Source organism: Ranitomeya imitator, chromosome 8 (genome assembly GCF_032444005.1).
Source record: "Ranitomeya imitator isolate aRanImi1 chromosome 8, aRanImi1.pri, whole genome shotgun sequence".
In the NCBI taxonomy this organism is placed as follows: Eukaryota; Metazoa; Chordata; class Amphibia; order Anura; family Dendrobatidae; genus Ranitomeya; species Ranitomeya imitator.
In genome coordinates, this window is record NC_091289.1 from 4,144,661 (window position 1) to 4,166,409 (window position 21,749).

General features: G+C 55.1%; 1 protein-coding gene across 9 annotated transcripts in view; it reads right to left on the reverse strand.

Moving 5' to 3' along the window:
• Positions 1 to 21,749, reverse strand: part of DOCK3 (dedicator of cytokinesis 3) — a 179,806-nt gene that overhangs the window by 46,016 nt on the left and 112,041 nt on the right. For 8 of the 9 annotated variants that reach the window (XR_011314921.1, XR_011314923.1, XR_011314922.1 and 5 more), the window contains 13 exons: positions 19,352 to 19,452; positions 19,123 to 19,204; positions 13,701 to 13,871; positions 8,558 to 8,750; positions 8,235 to 8,362; positions 5,829 to 5,975; positions 5,446 to 5,544; positions 4,494 to 4,588; positions 1,274 to 1,349; positions 1,083 to 1,183; positions 738 to 796; positions 521 to 669; positions 363 to 448 (listed from right to left, as the gene is read on the reverse strand). Coding sequence is in view for 6 of the 9 variants with exons in the window: in XM_069736068.1 (XP_069592169.1) it covers positions 363 to 448; positions 521 to 669; positions 738 to 796; positions 1,083 to 1,183; positions 1,274 to 1,349; positions 4,494 to 4,588; positions 5,446 to 5,544; positions 5,829 to 5,975; positions 8,235 to 8,362; positions 8,558 to 8,750; positions 13,701 to 13,871; positions 19,123 to 19,204; positions 19,352 to 19,452 (1,487 nt within the window). In the remaining 3 variants the exon portion in view is untranslated. The remainder of the gene's footprint in view (positions 1 to 362; positions 449 to 520; positions 670 to 737; positions 797 to 1,082; positions 1,184 to 1,273; positions 1,350 to 4,493; positions 4,589 to 5,445; positions 5,545 to 5,828; positions 5,976 to 8,234; positions 8,363 to 8,557; positions 8,751 to 13,700; positions 13,872 to 19,122; positions 19,205 to 19,351; positions 19,453 to 21,749) is intronic. The other variant, XM_069736069.1, reaches the window with a different exon arrangement.

The following is a 21,749-nucleotide window of genomic DNA, read 5'->3' on the forward strand; positions in this document are numbered from 1 at the left end:
TGTGGCAACGGGGAGAGGTCTGTGGCAACGGGGAGGACTGCGGCAGCGGGGAGAGGTCTGTGGCAACGGGGAAAGTTCTGCGGCAGCGGGGAGAGGTCTGTGGCAACGGGGAAAGGTCTGTGGCAACGGGGAAAGGTCTGCGGCAACGGGGAGAGGTCTGTGGCAACGGGGAGAGGTCTGCTGCATGGACCTTGGAGAGGACAAAAAGCAGTGAAACATTGAGGCACAAGTTGAGTATACCAATAGCGCTTTATTCTGTAACGATCGGATTTTCTCCCTGCACCGTCCCTTTAATAAGGCGATTACCCCTTTATCCGCCATATAACCCTGTGCGCTGCGCGGCTGAGGTCGCTCGAACTCACAGGAGACTGAAGAGCTCTCGGTAGTTCTCGTCGCCTTTCCCCTCAGACACCAGGGAGTCCAGCTTATCGATGAGCTCGGCCTCCACCTGCGGAGACGCAGGATGGTCACATACAAGGAGCCGCCGACCTCCCCGCGCCATTTCTGCGCCGCCTCTCACCTGCTTGAAGTTCCCGTTGCGCCGCTGTTCACAGTCCATCATGTCGTGGAATATGGGGATCATGATGTTGCGTACCTCCGGCTGCGGGACCAAGGACACCCCCAGGAAGGGGCCGATCATGCCAGGTATGAAGTGGTATTTGTGCTCTCCTGGAAAGTGAGCAGAGAAGCATGAGACGAGGATCGGGGGCCGGCAGAAGACCCCTGACGTCACTCACCCAGGTTCTGCCACATGTTAAACAGCTCGTATGTCATCATGACGCGCATGTCGCCGTACCTGGAGGTGGAGAGGGACGGGCAGGTCAGTAACATCGCCACTTACACAGCTGAGGGATCGTTACAATGTATCACCGTAGACGATCCTCTGTGAATTCAGCACTGCACTGACACACTGTAACAAACCGCAAGGACTAGGACAGAATTTCATCCTTTCTACATACAATGAATATGCTCTTTCACTGACAACAAGCAGAGATGTTGAAATAAACAAAGTCGATAAGTAAGATGGCAATGTGCGGAGGCGAAGCTTCACGGGCTCGGTATTATCTCAGGGGGGCACTTACTTATCCAGGATCCTTCTCCTCTTCCCTGATGCAAAGTTCTCCAGCTGTAGACTGGGCTGATTGATGAAGAGGACGGCGAGGCTGAAGTACGAGTTCCACACCTAGAAGGTGAAGGTCGGAGCCGTGAGCAGCGCCCCCTCCTGGAGGATTCACCCCAACATAACACGGGGTCTAGAATGGGGGAGACTTACCTTAAAGTCAAAATCCTCTTCACAGAAGTTCTTGTGCACGGCGGGCGACACGTACTGAACCGTCGTCACTATGATGCTGCGGGAAGAGAAAGAAGTGTATGCGGCGAATGTGGGCGCCATACCGTACCTCACCGCACAACGTTACTGGTCATAGGGAAATACATAGGAATCATTCACCGACAGCAAGCACAGAACGTCTCATGTACAGACCACGGGATTAATGGTGCCACATACATAATAACTGAAAAGTGGGGAAAAAGCTGAAAGTATTAAACTTACACTAAATAAAAATATTATTTATTTCATAAAATAACTAACACCAATATCTAATAGGTAGCTCTATATATATATATATATATATATATATATATATATATATATATATATATATATATATATATATATATATATATATATATATATATATATATATATATATATGCACAAAAGTGCAGTAATGAGGCTCCACTGTAGATTACACCGGTGACATCACCCTATATTACACCGGTGACATCGCCCTACATTACACCGGTGACATCGCCCTACATTACACCGGTGACATCGCCCTACATTACACCGGTGACATCGCCCTACATTACACCGGTGACATCCCCCTACATTACACCGGTGACATCACCCTACATTACACCGGTGACATCGCCCTACATTACACCGGTGACATCGCCCTACATTACACCGGTGACATCCCCCTACATTACACCGGTGACATCCCCCTACATTACACCGGTGACATCGCCCTACATTACACCGGTGACATCGCCCTACATTACACCGGTGACATCGCCCTACATTACACCGGTGACATCGTCCTACATTACACCGGTGACATCGTCCTACATTACACCGGTGACATCCCCCTACATTACACCGGTGACATCGCCCTACATTACACCGGTGACATCGCCCTACATTACACCGGTGACATCCCCCTACATTACACCGGTGACATCCCCCTACATTACACCGGTGACATCGCCCTACATTACACCGGTGACATCGCCCTACATTACACCGGTGACATCGCCCTACATTACACCGGTGACATCGTCCTACATTACACCGGTGACATCGTCCTACATTACACCGGTGACATCGCCCTACATTACACCGGTGACATCGCCCTACATTACACCGGTGACATCGCCCTACATTACACCGGTGACATCCCCCTACATTACACCGGTGACATCCCCCTACATTACACCGGTGACATCCCCCTACATTACACCGGTGACATCGCCCTACATTACACCGGTGACATCGCCCTACATTACACCGGTGACATCGCCCTACATTACACCGGTGACATCCCCCTACATTACACCGGTGACATCCCCCTACATTACACCGGTGACATCGCCCTACATTACATCGGTGACATCCCCCTACATTACACCGGTGACATCCCCCTACATTACACCGGTGACATCGCCCTACATTACACCGGTGACATCCCCCTACATTACACCGGTGACATCCCCCTACATTACACCGGTGACATCCCCCTACATTACACCGGTGACATCGCCCTACATTACACCGGTGACATCGCCCTACATTACACCGGTGACATCGCCCTACATTACACCGGTGACATCGTCCTACATTACACCGGTGACATCGTCCTACATTACACCGGTGACATCGTCCTACATTACACCGGTGACATCGTCCTACATTACACCGGTGACATCGTCCTACATTACACCGGTGACATCACCCTACATTACACCGGTGACATCACCCTACATTACACCGGTGACATCACCCAAATTACACCGGTGACATCGCCCTACATTACACCGGTGACATCCCCCTACATTACACCGGTGACATCGCCCTACATTACACCGGTGACATCGTCCTACATTACACCGGTGACATCGTCCTACATTACACCGGTGACATCGTCCTACATTACACCGGTGACATCGTCCTACATTACACCGGTGACATCGTCCTACATTACACCGGTGACATCCCCCTACATTACACCGGTGACATCACCCAAATTACACCGGTGACATCCCCCTACATTACACCGGTGACATCGCCCTACATTACACCGGTGACATCGTCCTACATTACACCGGTGACATCGTCCTACATTACACCGGTGACATCGTCCTACATTACACCGGTGACATCGTCCTACATTACACCGGTGACATCGTCCTACATTACACCGGTGACATCGTCCTACATTACACCGGTGACATCACCCTACATTACACCGGTGACATCACCCTACATTACACCGGTGACATCACCCAAATTACACCGGTGACATCGCCCTACATTACACCGGTGACATCCCCCTACATTACACCGGTGACATCGCCCTACATTACACCGGTGACATCGTCCTACATTACACCGGTGACATCGTCCTACATTACACCGGTGACATCGTCCTACATTACACCGGTGACATCGTCCTACATTACACCGGTGACATCGTCCTACATTACACCGGTGACATCACCCTACATTACACCGGTGACATCACCCAAATTACACCGGTGACATCCCCCTACATTACACCGGTGACATCGCCCTACATTACACCGGTGACATCGTCCTACATTACACCGGTGACATCGTCCTACATTACACCGGTGACATCGTCCTACATTACACCGGTGACATCGTCCTACATTACACCGGTGACATCACCCTACATTACACCGGTGACATCGCCCAAATTACACCGGTGACATCGCCCAAATTACACCGGTGACATCGCCCTACATTACACCGGTGACATCGCCCTACATTACACCGGTGACATCGCCCTACATTACACCGGTGACATCGCCCTACATTACACCGGTGACATCACCCTACATTACACCGGTGACATCACCCTACATTACACCGGTGACATCGCCCAAATTACACCGGTGACATCGCCCTACATTACACCGGTGACATCGCCCTACATTACACCGGTGACATCGCCCTACATTACACCGGTGACATCGCCCTACATTACACCGGTGACATCGCCCTACATTACACCGGTGACATCGCCCTACATTACACCGGTGACATCGCCCTACATTACACCGGTGACATCGCCCTACATTACACCGGTGACATCGCCCTACATTACACCGGTGACATCGCCCTACATTACACCGGTGACATCACCCTATATTACATCGGTGACATCACTTGCTGTGGGGGATTTTCTTACTTGCTGGCGAGAAGTCTCATCACCGTCCAGTCTGGAGGGAAGACGCTCAGCTTCAGTAAGTTGCGAAAAACGCAGAAAATCTTTAGCAGGAATTCCTGGAGGAAGAAGAAACAGACGATTGTGCGTCTCTAGTACGGTGCAGGGATCCCCCCAACATTCCTGGCACAAAAAAGGTTTATATCCCCAACATTACACAACCTAAGAAAGCTAGGTGATCACTGTGAGACTGCCAGGAGGACAGCTGCCCGATCCACTGCTTACTCAGTTCCCACTCCACTGCCCGATCCACTGCCAGCTCAGTTCCCACTCCACTGCCCGATCGACTGCTTACTCAGTTCCCACTCCACTGCCCGATCCACTGCCAGCTCAGTTCCCACTCCACTGCCCAATCGACTGCTTACTCAGTTCCCACTCCACTGCCTGATCCACTGACTGCTCAGTTCCCACTCCACTGCCCGATCCACTGCCCGCTCAGTTCCCACTCCACTGCCCGATCCACTGCCCGCTCAGTTCCCACTCCACTGCCCGATCGACTGCTTACTCAGTTCCCACTCCACTGCCCGATCCACTGCCCGCTCAGTTCCCACTCCACTGCCTGATCCACTGACTGCTCAGTTCCCACTCCACTGCCCGATCCACTGCCCGCTCAGTTCCCACTCCACCGCCCGCTCAGTTCCCACTCCACCGCCCGCTCAGTTCCCACTCCACTGCTTGCTCAGTTCCCACTCCACTGCCCGATCCACTGCCCGCTCAGTTCCCCGCTCTGCTGCCCGCTCTGCTCCCCTGCCAGCTTTGCTTCCCAATGCACTGCTTGCTCCCTGCTCCAATGCCTGCTCCGCACTTTGCTCCCTCCACTTCATGTCCCACCGCCTGCTTCATTACCAACTCCGCTACCCATCCCACTGCCCACTTTCCTCTGCCTGCTACCTGATCCACTGCCCGCTCCGCTCACCTTCAGCTCTTCTTTGCTCTGGAAGTTGTGCAGCAGATGCTGGTAGTGAGTGTCCGACATCAGACGGAGCAAAGAAAGGAGACACGAAACATACTCCCCCTAATGGGGGACAAGAGTCAGTGCAGAGGTGGGTGCAGGGGAGGGGATGAAGGGTGACAGGGTCAGGTCACACTATGAGGATGATGATCATATATCTATAAGGTCCATGCAGGATCTATCACCGATGAGGAGGAGACGTTACATTCTTGTCTATGACTAGTCACAGTCCTCCGGCTGCTGCACGGCCGCTCAGTCCTATATGGTACAGTGATGAGGATGCGGAGGGTGATACTGAGGATGATGAGGGAAGGATTAGAGAGAAGATAAATGAGTTAATTACTAACAGTGATCTCTGCTGTGCACTGCGGGCAGCGCTGGCCTCTTACCGCCTCCTGCGACTGAGATTTACTCATAATGATCAGCAGAGTCTGCAGCAGAACGTCCAGCAGACTTTCCTGCAGCATCTGCACCTCCTCCCCCACGTCCACCTCCTGCCGCGGAAGAGAAGACAGGGTCATACATGGCCAGGGACATAGGGGGTCACACACGGCCCGGGTCATAGAGGGTTACACATGGCCCAGGACAAAGGGGTCACACATGGCTCGGGACATAGAGGGTTACACACAGCCCAGGACATAGAGCGTCACACATGGCCCAGGACATAGAGGGTTACACACAGCCCAGGACATAGAGCGTCACACATGGCCCAGGACATAGAGGGTTACACACAGCCCAGGACATAGAGCGTCACACATGGCCCAGGACATAGAGGGTTACACACAGCCCAGGACATAGAGCGTCACACATGGCCCAGGACATAGAGGGTTACACACAGCCCAGGACATAGAGCGTCACACATGGCCCAGGACATAGAGGGTTACACACAGCCCAGGACATAGAGCGTCACACATGGCTCAGGACATAGAAGGTCATACATGGCCCGGGACATAGGGGGTCACACGCGACCCAGGACATAGAGGGTCACATGCGGCCCGACACATAGAGGGTCACATGCGGCCCGACACATAGAGGGTCACATGTGGCCCGGGACATAGAGGGTCACACGCGGCCTGACACATAGAGGGTCACACACGGCCCGGGGCATTGGGGTTACACATGGCCCAGGACATAGAAGGTCATACATGGCCCGGGACATAGAGGGTCACACGCGGCCTGACACAGAGGGACACACACGGCCCGGAGCATAGGGGGTCACACATGGCCTAGGACATAGAAGGTCACATGCGGCCCGACACATAGAGGGTCACATGTGGCCCGGGACATAGAGGGTCACACGCGGCCCGACACATAGAGGGTCACACGAAGCCTGGGACATAGAGGGTTACACATAGCCTGGGACATAGAGGGTTACACACGGCCCGGGACATAGAGGGTCACACACGGCCCAGGACATAAGAGGGTTATACACGGCCCGGGTCATAGAGGGTTACACATAGCCTGGGACATAGAGGGTCACACACGGCCCAGGACATAGAGGCTCACACACGGCCCAGGACACAGGGGTCACACGCGGCTTGGGACACAGCGGTCACACATGGTCCGGGATGCGGGGGTCACACATCACAGGACATAGAAAGTCACACTCATCCCAAGACACGGGGCTCATGCACATCCCAGGAAAAGAGGGTCGCGCACATCTTGGGACACAGGGGGTCATGCATGTGGTGAAATAGGTGTATATATATATATATCTATATGTGTGTAGTGACATATGTCTAGGGCTATATGTGTGACTAGTGATAATGTAACACCTGTCCTGAAGGCAAGTCGCACCTAGGTGTTAATAGGTACTTCCTTGGGACTAGTAGAAATTGTGTCTCCATATCACACCAGTAGGTCTAGCTAGAGCCAAGAAGAAGGTAACATTTGGCACCTCTGAGGTCTTGCAGGGGAGATGCTAAATTGTGGCCTGAGGTGATCTATTCCTGGGAACCTGGTCACAAGTGTCTCAAGAGGAAATAATATATATTCATTAACAGAGCGGCCGTGGCCAATCAACAAGCCAGCAATTATGATATTAACCTGAGGGGCCGGTCTAGAAACCTGACCTCAGACCAAAGTTATAAACTTAGGCTGCAGACAGAGAATTGTGTTCACATGTGAGGGCAGCCTGAGAAGCTGATGTGTTCCACCAACTCCATTCACCCTCCCCCCCACCTCTCAGGGAGCAGAAAGCAAGTTTAAGTTCTCTCCTGTTAATTTTGACACTGTTTTGCATAAGTTGTATGTCTTTTTATTATCATATTTTTATACCTTTTTCTTATTGTAAGCATTGAACCTTTTGTTATTAAAGTATAAAACTTTAACGAGTAGAACCTTGAATGTTCTAAATCCATAGCCTAAGGTGTGTGAGCCTTATGAGTGATAAACATATTTTTATTAGTATTATTATTAGTCCGGGACTCATCGCCCGTGTATTCGATGAGTGGTGGCAGCGGGTATGAGCGGGTGTGTGGCCTGGGTCGGTGTGTGATTTATGCTCCCATTACAGCATAGGACAGAGGTTGAATGCTGGACTGAGAGTGGGGAGATTAACCCTTGCAGGCACAACCCCAAGTCACGTGTGAGAGCAGGCACGTGACGAATAAGCGACACCACGGAGTAGAGATCCGTGACAATGCACATCCCAGGACACAGGGGGGGGGGGGGCATGACGCACATGCAGGGGTCATGGACATTCGGGACTCATGTTAACACTGCTTGTTTAACCCATGAGTGGATTTCCTCACCGTGGAGCTGCTTTTGATGATGGAGAAAATGCTGCTGAGTATCCCGGAACAGACAAGAAGCTCTTTCTGCTGCCGCAGGTGTAGGTGGATGTGGTGCAGAACAACTGGTAGGAGGATGCGTCGAGCCTCTGTGGGGGAGAGGACACAGGATAAGCAAGAAATATTAGATAACATACTATCTGGTATTAAATATGAAAAGCCCCCACATGTACAACATTTCCCATTCACTCATACCAGAGTAACAAGACCCCAAACCTGCAGCATCCTAATCCTGGCATTGCCATGACATCTGATAACAACAACCCCAATCATCCTGGTCGCACCTGGATATGAGAAGAGTCGGCAGTCCACAGTTCGGCCAATTGACTGTAACTTCACCACATCCATGGACTGTCCGAGGTGCAGGGTGCTGGGCAAACTGCTGAGCGTCCCGCGTACAAACTCCGCCACCTCTGTCACCGTGAACATGGCCAGCAGCTCCTCAAAGATGGCCGGAAAGGAACTGAGGAGGGCGGCCTGGGGGAAGCAATAAAGAATCACACACCAGAGCGACAACGTACCCCAGACCGGAGCAACGCGACAACATATCCCAGACCGGAGCAACGTGACAATGTATCCCAGACCGGAGCAACGCGTCAACGTATCCCAAACCAGGGCAATGCGATAACGTATCCCAAACCGGAGCGACAACATATCCCAGACCGGAGCAACGCGACAACATATCCCAAACCAGGGCAATGCGATAACGTATCCCAGACCGGAGCAACAACATATCCCAGACCGGAGCAACGTGACAACATATCCCAAACCAGGGCAATGCGACAACGTATCCCAGACCGGAGCAACGCGACAACGTATCCCAGTCCGGAGCAACGTGACAACGTATCCCAGACCAGGGCAATGCAATAACGTATCCCAGACGGGAGCGACAACATATCCCAGACCGGAGCAACGCGACAACGTATCCCAAACCAGGCCAATGCGACAACATATCCCAGACCGGAGCAACGCGACAACGTATCCCAGACCGGAGCAACGTGAGAACGTATCCCAGACCAGGGCAATGCGACAACGTATCCCAGACCGGAGCAACGCGACAACGTATCCCAGTCCGGAGCAATGTGACAACGTATCCCAGACCGGAGCGACAACATATCCCAGACCGGAGCAACGCGACAACGTATCCCAAACCAGGGCAATGCGACAACATATCCCAGACCGGAGCAACGCGACAACGTATCCCAGACCGGAGCAACATGACAACGTATCCCAGACCAGGGCAATGCGATAACGTATCCCAGACCGGAGCGACAACATATCCCAGACCGGAGCAACGCTCGCAACGTATCCCAAACCAGGCCAATGCGACAACGTATCCCAGACCGGAGCAACGCGACAACGTATCCCAGACCGGAGCAACGTGACAACGTATCCCAGACCAGGGCAATGCGACAACGTATCCCAGACCGGAGCAACGCGACAACGTATCCCAGACCGGAGCAACGTGACAACGTATCCCAGACCGGAGCAACGCGTCAACGTATCCCAAACCAGGGCAATGCGACAACGTATCCCAGACCGGAGCAACGCGACAACGTATCCCAGACCGGAGCAACATGACAACGTATCCCAGACCAGGGCAATGCGATAACGTATCCCAGACCGGAGCGACAACATATCCCAGACCGGAGCAACGCTCGCAACGTATCCCAAACCAGGCCAATGCGACAACGTATCCCAGACCGGAGCAACGCGACAACGTATCCCAGACCGGAGCAACGTGACAACGTATCCCAGACCAGGGCAATGCGACAACGTATCCCAGACCGGAGCAACGCGACAACATATCCCAGACCGGAGCAACGTGACAACGTATCCCAGACCGGAGCAACGCGTCAACGTATCCCAAACCAGGGCAATGCGACAACGTATCCCAGTCCGGAGCAACGCGACAACGTATCCCAGTCCGGAGCAACGCGACAACGTATCCCAGACCGGAGCAACGCGTCAACGTATCCCAAACCAGGGCAATGCGATAACGTATCCCAGACCGGATCAACGCGACAACGTATCCCAGACCGGAGCAACGCAACAACATATCCCAAACCAGGGCAATGCGATAACGTATCCCAGACCGGATCAACAACATATCCCAAACCGGAGCAACGCGACAACATATCCCAAACCAGGGCAATGCGACAACGTATCCCAGACCGGAGCAAAGCGTCAACATACACCAGAGCAGAGCAATGCGACAACGTATCCCAGACCGGAGTGACAACATACACCGGAGCAGAGCAACGTGACAACGTATCCCAGACCGAAGCGACAACATACACCGGAGCAGAGCAACGTGACAACGTATCCCAGACCAGAGCGACAACAAACACCGGAGCAGAGCAACGCGACAACGTATCCCAGACCAAAGCAACGCGACAACGTATCCCAGACCAGAGCAATGCGACAACGTATCCCAGACCGGAGCAACGTAACAAGATATCCCAGACCAGAGCAATGCGACAACGTATCCCAGACAGGATAAACGTGACAACATATCCCAGACAGGAGCAACGCGACAACGTATCCCAGACCAGGGCAATGCGACAACGTATCCCAGACAGGAGCAACGTAACAAGATATCCCAGACCAGGACAATGCAACAACGTATCCCAGACCAGGACAATGCAACAACGTATCCCAGACCAGAGCAACACAACAACGTATCCCAGATCAGGGCAATGCAACAACGTATCCCAGACCAGAGCAACACAACAACGTATCCCAGACCAGGGCAATGCAACAACGTATCCCAGACCAGAGCAACGCGACAACGTATCCCAGACAGGAGCAACGCGACAACATATCCCAGACCAGGGCAATGCGACAACGTATCCCAGACAGGAGCAACGCGACAACATATCCCAGACCAGGGCAATGCAACAACGTATCCCTATCACAGACCGGAGCGACAACGTACACCGAAGCAGAGTAACGCGACAACGTACCCTAGACCAAAGCGACGAGACAATGTACCCCGGAGCGGGCAACGCGACAATGTATTCCGGACCGAAGCGACGAGACAACGTGCCCCAGACCGGAGAGACAACTTACCCCATACCGGATCAACAACGTATCCCAGATCGGAGAGGCGAGACAACGTACCCCATACCGGATCGACAATGTATTTCAGACCGGAGAGACGAGACAACGCACCCCAGAACGGAGCAATGCAACAATGTACCCCAGACTAGAGCGACGCGACAATGTACCCCAGAGACTGGAGCAAGGCGACAACGTATCCCGGACCTGAAGCGAAAACATAGCCCAGACCGGGGCAATGTGACATTATATCCCAGACCGAAGCAACGCAACAATGTATGCAGGACGAGAGCAACGCGACAACGTACCCAAAACCGCAGTAGTGCAATGGACGAGGAAGCGATATACGGCAGTCATAACATACGGTGCAATGTTTGTGGACAATGAATAATCGTATGGAAATCTCCATCCCTGGCCATGTAATGTAGCATTACAGGATCGGGGCCTGCTCCCTGAACACCATGCAGCGGCGCAGGGTTTGATATTTTCAGGATATATATGTATATATATATATATATATATATATATATATATATATATATATATATATGTATATATATATATATATATATATATATATATATATATATATATATATATATATATATATATATATATATATGTGTATATGTATATATATATATATATATATATATATATATATATATATATATATATATATATATATATATATATACGGTATATATACGGGATATCGGGGGCTTAGTGCACTGCTGCAGGGCATTCTAGGAGATGGAGTGTTTGCTCCTGGCCGCCATCACAGCAGACCCCAGCGTTACCCCGACAATACACTTTTAATGGCTTTACACACAAATTATAACAGTGAACAAATCCATGACAAGGGGTGTGGCGGACTGACGGAGTATACGGGACAGGGGCAGTGCTCAGACGTGGGGTGCTCGCTGCAGCGCTCAGGTGGTCTTACAGGGAGATGCGAGACCTCTTCTTGGAGATACATTAGGGAGTTGCTTCTGTAACAATTCCCTGATGTGAGGATACCATTGGAAGCTACAGCCGGCGGGTAACATTACACTAGGGGATTGCTATGTAAGCAATTGTCCGAGCTGGACGTGAGGGAGTGATGGTTCATCCACACAACGGGTCCTGTGAGGGGTGCGGGCAGTGGGATTAGAGGGGAGTGCAGGAGGACTTCAGGGGGTTTTACTTACACAGCAGACTGTCGGTGGGCTTGTAGAGCCCGCAGTCTTTTGGGACTCGGCCTCCCCCGCTCCGCTCACCTGCCCTCCGGCTGCCGGCTGCTTCTGATGTATCGGGGAGGATGAGGAGCAGAGAGGGTGTAGAGGGGGCAGCAGAGAGGATGTAGAGGGGGCAGCAGAGGGCCGAGGGGGGGGGGGGGGAAGCAAATGTGAGGCAAATATACACAGAACAGAGAGAAACATCAGAAAGAGTCCACACCACAGCTCCTCTGACCATCGCCCTACTGACCAGTGCTCCAATCACATCCAAAGCTGCAGGCACATAACACAGCACGGCTGGGGGTCAGCTCCATTACAATATAAGCAGAATAGTGAGTGCAGCTCTGGAGGTGACTGGAGCATTAGACATGATATAACAGCAGTTTAGTGAGTGCAGCTCTGGAGGTGACTGGAGCATTAGACATGGTGTAACAGCAGATTAGTGACCACAGCTCTGGAGGTGAGTGGAGCACTAGACACGATGTAACAGCAGAATAGTAAATGCACTCTGGAAGTGACTGCAGGATAAGACATGATGTAACAGCAGAATAGTGACTGCAGCTCTGGAGGTGACTGAAGTATTTGTAACAGCAAAATAGTGACTGCAGCTCTGGAGGTGGCTGAAAGATGAGATGTGATGTAACAGCAGAATAGTGACTGCAGCTCTGGAGGTGACTGGAGTATTAGACATGATGTAACAGCAGATTAGTGAGTGCAGCTCTGGAGGTGACTGGAGGATAAGACACGATTTAACAGCAGATTAGTGAATGCAGCTTTGGAGGTGACTGGAGTATTAGACATGGTGTAACAGCACAATAGTGAGTGCAGCTCTGGGGGTGACTGGAGTATGAGACATGGTGCATGGTGTAACAGCAGATTATTGAGTGCAGCTTTGGAGGTGACTGGAGTAATAGACATGGTTTAACATCAGGATAGTGAGTGCAGCTCTGGACGTGACTGGAGTATTAGACAGTGTTATTCAGGGGCAGTAATGGTTTCCTACATTCCGTGTAGACTGTAGAGAACAGTAATGTGATCTTCAGTGTTGGAGTTTTGATGTGACGGGTGAGATCCTGGTGACATTACAGAAAGTCTGTGGACCCCCAGCCCCGGGGCTCAGTACACGCAGGACGTGGAGCCCCTCGCTCACCTGTGTGAACAGCAGAGTATCGGAGCTCCGCGTGTCCAGACTCAGCACAAATCGCATAGACTGGAACAACTCATGGATGCTGCAGCGGAACTGCTCCTCCTCCAGACCACCGGTGGAGCGCGCGAAGAGCAAGCGGGACTGGACGATGAACTTAAAGAGATTCTCCAGAGCCTGCGGAGAGACGCAGCACAGATTGAGGGGGTAGCGCAGACTGAGGGGGCAGCGCAGACTGAGGGGGAAGGCGCACACTGAACGGGGCAGCGCAGACTGAGGGGGAAGTCGCAGACTGAACGAGGCAGCACAGACTGACCGAGGCAGCGCAGGCTGACCGAGGCAGCGCAGGCTGAACGAGGCAGCGCAGGCTGAACGAGGCAGCGCAGGCTGAACGAGGCAGCGCAGGCTGACCGAGGCAGCGCAGGCTGAACGAGGCAGCGCAGGCTGAACGAGGCAGCGCAGGCTGAACGAGGCAGCGCAGGCTGACCGAGGCAGCGCAGGCTGAACGAGGCAGCGCAGGCTGAACGAGGCAGCGCAGGCTGAACGAGGCAGCGCAGGCTGAACGAGGCAGCGCAGGCTGACCGAGGCAGCGCAGGCTGACCGAGGCAGCGCAGGCTGAACGAGGCAGCGCAGGCTGAACGAGGCAGCGCAGGCTGAACGAGGCAGCGCAGGCTGAACGAGGCAGCGCAGGCTGAACGAGGCAGCGCAGGCTGAACGAGGCAGCGCAGGCTGAACGAGGCAGCGCAGGCTGACCGAGGCAGCGCAGGCTGAACGAGGCAGCGCAGGCTGAACGAGGCAGCGCAGGCTGAACGAGGCAGCGCAGGCTGACCGAGGCAGCGCAGGCTGAACGAGGCAGCGCAGGCTGAACGAGGCAGCGCAGGCTGAACGAGGCAGCGCAGGCTGACCGAGGCAGCGCAGGCTGACCGAGGCAGCGCAGACTGAACGAGGCAGCGCAGACTGAACGAGGTAGCGCAGACTGAACGAGGCAGCGCAGGCTGAATGGAGCCGCGCAGACTGAATGGAGCCGCGCAGGCTGAATGGAGCCGCGCAGACTGAGGGGGGAGTGCAGATCGAGGGGGAAGGCGCAGACTGAACGGGGCAGCGCAGATTGAACAGAGCAATGCAGACTGAGGGGGAAGGGGCAGTGCAGACTGAGGGGGAAGGCACAGACTGAATGGGGCAGCGTAGACTGAACGGAGCAGTGCAGACTGAGGGAGGCGGCACAGACTGAGGGGGGACAGCGCAGACCGAACGGGGCAGCGCAGACCGAACGGGGCAGCGCAGACCGAAAGGGGCAGCGCAGACCGAACGGGGCAGCGCAGACCGAACGGGGCAGCGCAAACCGAACGGGGCAGCGCAGACCGAAAGGGGCAGTGCAGACTGAACGGGGCAGTGCAGACTGAACGGGGCAGCACAGACTAAGTAGGAAGACATAGACTGAATGGGGCAAAGCAGACTGAGGGGGCGATGCAGACTGAAAGGGGAGTGCAGACTGAGGGGGGAGCGCAGACTGAGGGGACGGCGCAGACTGAGGGGGGGAGCGCAGACTGAACGGGGCAGTGCAGACTGAGGAGGGCGACGGCGCAGACTGAGGGGGAAGGTGCAGACTGAACGGGACAGAGCAGACTGAGAGGGAAGGCGCAGACGGAACGGGGCAGAGCAGATTGAACGGAGCAGTGCAGACTGAGGGGGAAGGGGCAGTGCAGACTGAGGGGGAAGGCGCAGACTGAACAGAGCAGTGCAGACTGAGGGAGGCGACGCAGACTGAGGGGGGGGACGGTGCAGACTGAACGGGGCAGCGCAGACTGAACGGGGCAGCGCAGATTGAACGGGGCAGCGCAGACCGAACGGGGCAGCGCAGACTGAAGGGGGCAGCGCAGACTGAAGGGGGCAGGGCAGACTGAAGGGGAAGGCATAGACTGAACGGAGCAGCGCAGACTGAAGGGGGCAACGCAGACTGAAGGGGAAGGCATAGACTGAACGAAGCAGCGCAGACTGAAGGGGGCAGCGCAGACTGAAGGGGAAGGCATAGACTGAACGGAGCAGCGCAGACTGAAGGGGGCAACACAGACTGAAGGGGAAGGCATAGACTGAACGGGGCAGCGCAGACTAAGTAGGAAAACGTAGACTGAAGGGGGCAGAGCAGACTGATGGGCCGGTGCAGACTGAAAGGGGGAGTGAAGACTGAGGGGGGAGCGCAGACTGAGGGGACGGCACAGACTGAGGGGGGGGGAGCGCAGACTGAGGGGGGGAGCGCAAACTGAATTGGGCAGTGCAGACTGAGGGGGGCGACGGCGCAGACTGAACGGGACAGAGCAGACAGAGGGAAGGCGGGGCAAGGCGCAGACTGAACGGGACAGAGCAGACAGAGGGAAGGCGCAGACTAAACGGGGCAGCGCAGATTGAACGGAGCAGTGCAGACTGAGGGGGAAGGGGCAGACAGAATGGAGCAATGCAGAAGGAGGGGGGGCAGCGCAGTCTGAGGGGACAGCGCAGTATTGAGGGGGCAGCACAGCCTGAACAGGGCAGTGCAGACTGAGGGGGAAGGGGCAGTGCAGACTGAGGGGGAAGGCGCAGACAGAATGGAGCAATGCAGACTGGGGGGGGGCAGCGCAGTCTGAGGGGGCAGTGCAGTACTGAGGGGGCAGCACAGCCTGAACAGGGCAGTGCAGACTGAGGGGGCAGCACAGACAGAGGGGACAGCACAGACTGAGGGGACAGCACAGACTGAGGGGGGGCAGCATAGCCTGTACAGGGCAGCGCAGACTGAGGGGGGAGGCGCAGACTGAGGGGGGGAGCGCAAACTGAATGGGGCAGTGCAGACTGAGGGGGGCGACGGCGCAGACTGAACGGGACAGAGCAGACAGAGGGAAGGCGCAGACTGAACGGGGCAGCGCAGATTGAATGGAGCAGTGCAGACTGAGGGGGAAGGGGCAGACAGAATGGAGCAATGCAGAAGGGGGGGGGCGCAGCGCAGTCTGAGGGGACAGCGCGGTATTGAGGGGGCAGCACAGCCTGAACAGGGCAGTGCAGACTGAGGGGGAAGGGGCAGTGCAGACTGAGGGGGAAGGCGCAGACAGAATGGAGCAATGCAGACTGGGGGGGGGCAGCGCAGTCTGAGGGGGCAGTGCAGTACTGAGGGGGCAGCACAGCCTGAACAGGGCAGTGCAGACTGAGGGGGCAGCACAGACAGAGGGGACAGCACAGACTGAGGGGACAGCACAGACTGAGGGGGGACAGCATAGCCTGTACAGGGCAGCGCAGACTGAGGGGGGAGGCGCAGACTGAGGGGGGGAAAGCAGACAGACAGGGTAGCACAGACAAAGGGGCAGTGCAAACTGAGGGGGGCAGCGCAGACTAAGGAGGAAGGGGCAGACTGAAATGGGGCAGCACAGACTGAGGAGGAAGGAGCAGACTGAGGAGGAAAGCGCAGACTGACGGGGCAGCACAGACTGAGGAGGAAGGCGCAGACTGAACGGGGGCAGTGCAGACTGAACTGAGGGGGCAGCGCAGACTGAGGAGGAAGGCGCTGACTGAGAGGACAGCACAGACTGAGGGGGCAGCGCAGACTGAGGGGGGCGGCACAGACTGAGGAGGAAGGCGCACACTGAACGGGGGCAGAACAGACTGAGGAGGAAGGCGCACACTGAACGGGGGCAGAACAGACTGAGGAGGAAGGCGCAGACTGACAAGGAAGGCACAGACTGACGAGGAAGGCGCACACTGAACGGGGGCAGCACAGACTGAGGAGGAAGGCGCAGACTGAACGGGGGCAGTGCAGACTGAACTGAGGGGGCAGCGCAGACTGAGGAGGAAGGCGCTGACTGAGAGGACAGCACAGACTGAGGGGGCAGCGCAGACTGAGGGGGGCGGCACAGACTGAGGAGGAAGGCGCACACTGAACGGGGGCAGAACAGACTGAGGAGGAAGGCGCAGACTGACAAGGAAGGCACAGACTGACGAGGAAGGCGCAGACTGACAGGGGCAGCGCAGACTGAGGAGGAAGGCGCAGACTGAACGGGGGCAGTGCAGACTGAACTGAGGGGGCAGCGCAGACTGAGGAGGAAGGCGCTGACTGAGAGGACAGCACAGACTGAGGGGGCAGCGCAGACTGAGGGGGGCGGCACAGACTGAGGAGGAAGGCGCACACTGAACGGGGGCAGAACAGACTGAGGAGGAAGGCGCACACTGAACGGGGGCAGAACAGACTGAGGAGGAAGGCGCAGACTGACAAGGAAGGCACAGACTGACGAGGAAGGCGCACACTGAACGGGGGCAGCACAGACTGAGGAGGAAGGCGCACACTGAACGGGGGCAGAACAGACTGAGGAGGAAGGCGCACACTGAACGGGGGCAGAACAGACTGAGGAGGAAGGCGCACACTGAACGGGGGCAGAACAGACTGAGGAGGAAGGCGCAGACTGACAAGGAAGGCACAGACTGACGAGGAAGGCGCACACTGAACGGGGGCAGCACAGACTGAGGAGGAAGGCGCAGACTGACAAGGAAGGCACAGACTGACGAGGAAGGCGCACACTGAACGGGGGCAGAACAGACTGAGGAGGAAGGCGCAGACTGACAAGGAAGGCACAGACTGACGAGGAAGGCGCACACTGAACGGGGGCAGAACAGACTGAGGAGGAAGGCGCAGACTGACAAGGAAGGCACAGACTGACGAGGAAGGCGCACACTGAACGGGGGCAGCACAGACTGAGGAGGAAGGCGCAGACTGAACGGGGGCAGTGCAGACTGAACTGAGGGGGCAGCGCAGACTGAGGAGGAAGGCGCTGACTGAGAGGACAGCACAGACTGAGGGGGCAGCGCAGACTGAGGGGGGCGGCACAGACTGAGGAGGAAGGCGCACACTGAACGGGGGCAGAACAGACTGAGGAGGAAGGCGCAGACTGACAAGGAAGGCACAGACTGACGAGGAAGGCGCAGACTGACAGGGGCAGCGCAGACTGAGGAGGAAGGCGCAGACTGAGGAGGAAGGTGCAAACTGACAGGAGAGGCACAGGCTGAGGAAGGCGCAGACTGAACCAGAGCGGTACAGACAGAACAGGGGCGGCGCAGACTGAACGGGGGTGGCGCAGACGGAGGGGGGCGGCGCAGACTGAGGGGGGCGGTGCAAACTCAGGGGTGGCACAGACTGAGTGGGACAGCGCAGACTGTGAGGGGCAGCACTGATTAAGAGGGGGCGCACAGACTGTGGGGGCAGCGCATTGGGGGTGCGCAGACAGAGGGGGGCAGCACAACGAAGGGTGAGTTACAGCACAAGTGAAGTGTCCAAGGCAGAACAAGAAATTGCTGAATCAGAATAATCTGGTGTGGACTGCACACATGTGAAAATCAACATGGCTGGCCAACTTATAGGAGAGAAGCCCCAGTAACGTCATTGCCCCCTGAATTCCCGACCTCCGCTCCTCACCTTCATAGCCTCCTGGATGTGGTCCTGCCTCACCAGATCCGCGGATCTCTCCATGTACCATTTCAGGCACCGAATCAGCTCCCTGCAAACAGGAAAAAAAAACAGAAATGTCAAATGCTGGACAAATGAGACCCCGATGGCCCCCGACATCATGAACATCGATATCCAGGGGCCCCATCCTCCCACAGCCCTGAGCTTATCACACCCCATCATGTAGACGACCTCCCACCTGTAGGCCAGGGCTCCAGCGAAATGCTTCTGTATGTACAAGTCCAGCACCGGGCGGAAGTGGAAAAACTTATTATCCCGCAGCAGATTAATGATGAAAACCTAGAAGGAAACACAGGAGATGAGCAGGAAAATGAAGACCGGGACTGCAACTTCTCCCTGTTATCAGCCATTACTGGGGGAGGTGAGCGTACAACATAAGACTGCAAACTATTACTCCCTGTTATCAGCCATTATTGGAGGAGGAGACTACAATCTATTACTCCCTGTTATCAGCCATTACTGGGGAGGAGACTACAATCTATTACTCCCTGTTATCAGCCATTACTGGGGGAGGAGACTGCAATCTATTACTCCCTGTTATCAGCCATTACTGGGGAGGAGACTGCAATCTATTACTCCCTGTTATCAGCCATTACTGGGGGAGGAGACTACAGTCTATTACTCCCTGTTATCAGCCATTACTGGGGGAGGAGACTACAGTCTATTACTCCCTGTTATCAGCCATTACTGGGGAGGAGACTACAATCTATTACTCCCTGTTATCAGCCATTACTGGGGGAGGAGACTACAGTCTATTACTCCCTGTTATCAGCCATTACTGGGGGAGGAGACTGCAATCTATTACTCCCTGTTATCAGCCATTACTGGGGGAGGAGACTACAATCTATTACTCCCTGTTATCAGCCATTACTGGGGGAGGAGACTACAGTCTATTACTCCCTGTTATCAGTCATTACTGGGGGAGGAGACTACAATCTATTACTCCCTGTTATCAGCCATTACTGGGGAGGAGACTACAATCTATTACTCCCTGTTATCAGCCATTACTGGGGGAGGAGACTACAGTCTATTACTCCCTGTTATCAGTCATTACTGGGGGAGGAGACTACAATCTATTACTCCCTGTTATCAGCCATTACTGGGGAGGAGACTACAATCTATTACTCCCTGTTATCAGCCATTACTGGGGGAGGAGACTACAGTCTATTACTCCCTGTTATCAGTCATTACTGGGAGGAGACTACAATCTATTACTCCCTGTTATCAGCCATTACTGGGGAGGAGACTACAATCTATTACTCCCTGTTATCAGCCATTACTGGGGAGGAGACTACAATCTATTACTCCCTGTTATCAGCCATTATTGGAGGAGGAGACTGTAGGACAGGAGACTACAATCAGTCACACCCTGCTAGGAGCAGAACCTGTCCTGTGAGCTCCAGGACTCCCAGCAGGAGGCCCAGAGTCGGCCTCTCTTCTCCCCAGGGAGAGGCAGGCTTCCTGGGAGGCCGGCATGGATTCCCAGGCTTCTGTTCCCCGGTCTGTGCCGGCGGGGGACAGAGAGCAGCCGCAGCAACAACCGGCCCAAGAGGGACTGAGGAGGTCGGGACGGGTGAGAAGAACCATACCCACCTACACTAACCCTGAGACGGCTCATCGTCCGCCCAGAAAGGGAGACAGGGGCGCCCCAGGCCCCAGGAAGGAGAGCCCAGGAACATCCTGGACCGATTTTCCTTTGGTGAGGACGAGCCAGCAGAGGAAACCAAGAAGACGAAGGAGACCGCACGGGAGGTGGTGAGTTACAAATATGTACCTATGGCTGATGCTACACCTACCACCTCCTGTGTAAACCCCACCAAACCTAAAGGCACGGGCTCTGCAGTGGGTCCGGGGCATAGACAAGGTGGGGAGAGGAGGAGAACGTCCGGCGGTGCTGCCGTCTGTGCAGGGGGCGAGGCTGTGGTGGTACTCACGGCGCCGGACATAGGGGACCCCGAGGAGTTTCCCTCCCCGCCCTCTGCGGCTAAGCCGGTTATCACCGGGGCTGAGGGGGGCGAGGGGGATGTCCACGCCGTTGCGAAAGGGGGACGGTGTGGGCAGACTCCATCCCTGCTCACTACGGCTGAGCCGGCCGACGCCGGGGCTGTGGGGGGCAGGTCCGAGAGACTTGGTGCGGCGAAAGGGGGGCGCACTGTTGTGACAGGGGCGCAGTGCGCCTCAACAGAGAAAAGGCATGCGGCTGTGACAGGGGAGCAGCGAGTCCAAAAAGGACAAAAAAAGCAGGAAAAATCATCTGTGGGGAACACTGGGCGCCCTGCTGCGACGGGAGGACAGGGTGCTCCAGCACCCAAACGTGACACCAGGACCCCGAAGTCTGTGGGTGCAGGGCAGGCGATGCCCCCCAACAAGCAGCAGGCCCAGGATAATAAAATGCAAACTGCTGCAGTGGGGGGGCAAGGAGCTCCAGAGACACAACACAGCACCAATCAAGGGAAACCAGGTGTGGTGCTGCACCCCTCCCCCGGTCCAGCAGGTGTGAGTGCAGAGAAGCCAGACACAAGTGAGGAAGGTATGGATGTGGAAGGTGCAGAGAACACTGGGACAAATGGTGGTGA